General features: G+C 40.4%; 1 protein-coding gene across 1 annotated transcript; it reads right to left on the bottom strand.

The window, feature by feature from the left end:
* Positions 1–679: 679 nt before the first annotated feature.
* On the bottom strand, positions 680–1,278 carry TMEM229B (transmembrane protein 229B; the record flags this gene model as incomplete). Its single annotated transcript, XM_082248864.1, has 1 exon — positions 680–1,278. The coding sequence occupies exon 1, from the start codon at positions 1,142–1,144 to the stop codon at positions 680–682; it is 465 nt and encodes a 154-aa protein (XP_082104990.1). The 5' UTR covers positions 1,145–1,278.
* Between the last annotated feature and the right edge of the window lie 3,209 nt (positions 1,279–4,487).

Genomic DNA, 4,487 nt, shown 5'->3' with positions numbered 1-4,487 from the left:
ACTTTCCCTCTCCGAATAGTGCAGAAAGAGGGGCTGAGGATTTTACTAGGGCTTATTTTTGGGGTAGGGCTTATATTGCAGCCATCCCTGAAAATCATGCTAGGTCTTATTTTCGGGGTAGAGCTTATTTTCAGGGAAACAGGGTAGACACATGTGGCCATTTTGGCACCAACAGGGGAGTACATATAAGAGCTACTTTACTTCCAGATTATCTGCTTTTGGACCACATGGAGCAGGGATGACAGATGACACATGGGTTGGTACTTGATAGCTTTTCTATACATAAATATGGATTATATAATATCTTTTTGAAAAGGTGCTGTTATTAACTTCTATTTATAGTTTCTAGTGGTTGAATCTGTTTTAATTCTCCGACCTAAGTATATCACTATGATGATTTATCTATATATGTCAATATCTTATTACCCCAACAATAAAGTCCTTCAAGTGGTGAGTGTAGACATTCTGGGGATGGTTACTTTTTTGGAACACAGACAAGAAAAGGTATGTTCTTAAACATTTTATCTCCTACTTTTGAGGGGTTATTATATTTTTTTTATTGCCAAGATTCTTTAAAATATTATTTACATTCAAGAATTATACATTATCCTGGAATAATATGTGAGACATTGTTTTTTTGTTTTTATTGCAAGTCAAACATTCTAGGGTTTAAAAAATATCATTTGTATTTTCCTTGGTTTCCAACTTGGAGTAAGTGTAACCTGAGGGTGTATTTGATGACCACCTGTTCTGCTATCATGCAGCCAAAGTACCAGGGTACTGCATATTCCAGTGTGATAAGGCCCATGATGTTTCCAGGGAAATGAGAATAGTCCCAAGGACATGCATCAAAAGTCCTCAGCACATAGCCTGTAGAGAATTCCCATATGTATGTCCACAGGGTATATACAAGACACCGAAAAACGAGAGGACATCTCCTTTGCAGGTAAAAAGACATCTTTTCGATTATGAAAATGGCTGTCCCATATATGAAAATGGCCCAGATGCTGCTGACTCCTATCAATTTCCAGCTTTTCTTGGCGAAAATGTCCCAGGTTGAAGTAAACAATATTTCACACAGAAGCCCGTGGATGGCATAAATGTACCATCGGATGATCCCGCTAAGTGACCTGGATTTCTGCATCTTGATGGCGTGGTGGTCTGTAAAATCTTGGCAATACTATGAAAGAATTTACTATAGGATGTTATGTTGACCATAGATGATCCAAGGCTGGCCGAGCACCTGTGTGGACGGAAAGAACCACGACACATAAATAACGCAATTTTCATAAACTGCTAAATGTAAAGGATGTTTTTTTTTTTTTTTACAATAATGGTTAAATATGTAAATGTTTTAGGAAAATCTGAGAGCAGATATCTAAAATTAATGTTATCTTGTGGAGCAATATTTTCCAATACACAGAAGAAATCCTGTTCAGGTAATCTCATTTCAATCATTTTTTCTTTCTTGTTTAAGGAAGCCCATGGACATCAGAGAGTGCTCAGGCATGCAGTTACTATCTGACTGTCATTTTCAAAGCCATGAAGAGAGCTCCCACTACTTGTAAGGTTGGCTCTAGTATGAGAAAGCAGGAGAGGAGCATGGACATACACTGCCGAATTTGCCTAGCTCAGTAGTGATTGATACAGGCTTCTTAAAGCGTAACTCCACTTTTGTTGAGAAAAAAATATTCCCCTCTGGGTGATCTCTGTACATTGCAAGGATTATAACAACCTTTGTTGCAGATTCCTACCTTTTGTTATTCTGAAGAAATCATTGTTTGTTCCTCTGTGCCTCTGTGATGGGTGGGTCAAATGGGAGTGGTTTCATAATGATCTATAAGCTGTGCAGCTGCAGGGCTCTAATCAGGAAATCTGCTTGGCCTGTAGCCCTTTAGACGTGTTCCTATTGGGATTATCTCACCAAAAATGACATTTTTGTTGCAGGGGATGCCAGAAATCTGACTTGTATCTTAAGGGCCATGCACAACAATTGTCTTTAGATTTTTTTCCTTTAGATTTACCAAAACCATATAATATGAGGTCAAATCTAAACACTTTTAATTTGTATGCAATCAGGCAGGCACTACATTGTTGAATGTGAATCTAAAGGGACTCTAACCACAAAAGTTGTATAGTGTGTATCCAGCTTTAGGCAGACTTCTGGGAAAATTGGTGAGCCAATTACACAAGCAGGAAATTATGTTTCTGGGGGTGTGGTCAGTATACATTCTGAGTACAGAACATCTTCAGGTTGCCATATTGCATTGCATTTTCAGAAAATTACAATAGCTGCAGATTGAAAAGGAAAGATCATTTGTTAATACCATTCAATTACAATATGATCTGTGTCGCAATTGTATACGCAATATTGTTTTTTCTTTATTTGCTGATTTTTACCCCCATAAAAATGGAATTACCCTTTAAGCAGTTCAGTTAATGTTCTCCTTAAAAGTCTCCTATTACTTGCTATCAGTCTATAGCAGTCTTCTGTAACTTGGAACTTGAACCAGCAGAAGGTTTGCGACACACAAAATGCATAAAGGAGTCCAAAATAGCTTTAATGATTCACAATACAGCCAACGCATTTCGGGGGCAAAACACTCTTCCTCTTCATCAGGGCTCAGTAATGCCAGCAAGTGTTTGAATGGACTCAGGGAAGAAGATGCCAGAGAAATGCTAAACGTACTGCTTACAAAAGAATCAGTTGGGGCAGAGTTATGCCAGTAAAACCCAACAATGAAAAAAATCCAACACACTGGTAAGTAGGATTTGCTAAAATCCCATATCAGCAATAAAATTACACCAATGTTTTGAGAGCAGGGTGGCCATCTTTTACAAGGTGTCACCTTAAAAAAAGATGGCCATCATGCTTTCAGACTTTTGTGTAACTCTTTTGATGATATGAGATTTCGGTAAATTCTGCTTCAATATCTACTTCTTGGTGTGCTGTTTTTCTCTTCATTGTTGGGTTTTGCACAGTACCACTGCAAAGCCACACACCTTCCCTTCACAAGAGTTACCTATGGATGTATGTGCGTTATGGTTTGATTAATTGTTATTCCAGGAAAACATATGCAACATACCAGTGTGGGCCACTTTACTGTAGTTGGTGTGATGATTCTTCTGTTGGTTTAAGATCTGAGCAATGTTCCTGGGTACCCACTGGAGAGTGGCCCTTTTTGGATGTAAGCTGCCAAACCAGAGCCATTAATCCCTACAAATGACTTTCTTTTTCACTTTTACTACTCTGTATTAATGAGCATTGAAGTCCTAGCATCTCTTGGATGTATCCCTTTGCATCTTCTGTAACTTGGAAGCAGTCCGTAGCATGACTATCACTTGAAACCAGGACAAGGACAAAGGGTGGGCGAGAGGAGTGGCTGCCCTGGGTGCAATGGTCTACTGTAGGGATGGGGGCGCCTTCTTTCTGTTACAAGGCTGAAAGGAGTAGTGACAACAGCATCACAACTCCTATCAGCCCAGCGCTGGGAGCAGCAAGGAGAGAGCCGGGAGGCGACGTGGGCTTGTGTTCTTGCTCCCCCCCCCCTCCTCCTTCCTGTGCAGTGCTCCTGTATTAGCAAGCATGCAGCAGTGTTCAAAGACACACAGGAGCTGCACTATGAAGAAGGATAAGTGGGAGAGAGAGCACAGCCAGCACCACCAAATGCAGAAGTGTCCAGGAGAGAGCCATGAGTGGAGGAGAGAGCCATCAACTCGAGCCTGTGCTCAAAGTTAAAACTGAGCTGAAAAGTAATTTTGACAAGCAATTGACTGCTGGGCATAGGATCCCCTAAGCTTGCACATTGTGTGTGTGTGTGTGTGTGTGTGTGTGTGTGTGTGTGTGTGTGTGGGTGGGTGGGGGGACCAGTTTGGCATCTTTGCCCTAGGTGCTGGATGACCTTGTCCCCGCACTGCTTGTAACATGTATCATTGTCTAATATGAAAGTCTATTTTACTATGCAAAGTCTCCTGTGTGTTGGCAGCTCTTCCATTTAAAATATAGTCTCACATACTGTGACAGCTCTGTAACAAGCACCAGGTTTAGGAATTCATAAGTATCAGCTTCACTGAATCCATTTAAACACACGCAAACATTACTGAGCCCTTATGAAGGGAGGGGGCATGTTTTGTCCCTGCAACATGTTGATCGGCATGCAAATATTAAAGTTGTTTTGGACTCCTTTATGAATTTGGTCTGGCCTCCTTCTTTTGGTTTTAGCTTCTGCAGAAAACAAAAAGAAAACCTATACTGAGAGAAATAAATAGGCTAACATTGCTGACCTCCTTCTGTCTGTTTTAATGCTTTTTGGGTCACTGGCCAAGTATGCAGGAAATAAAATAGGAATGAAGTCAGGATTCCTATTTAGCATGCCTGTATAGCCAGTGTCTCAGAAATAGTTGAAGTCAGAGATAGCTAGGCATTTGACATTTTCGAAAGAAGATCAGTAATGGCAGCCTCCATATTTGTAAGTGGCACTTGATGA

Source organism: Pelophylax lessonae (genome assembly GCF_965119305.1).
Source record: "Pelophylax lessonae genome assembly, chromosome: 3".
In the NCBI taxonomy this organism is placed as follows: domain Eukaryota; kingdom Metazoa; phylum Chordata; class Amphibia; order Anura; family Ranidae; genus Pelophylax; species Pelophylax lessonae.
The sequence above is the reverse complement of the archived record's forward strand: the minus strand, read 5'-3'. Positions and strand labels throughout refer to the sequence as shown.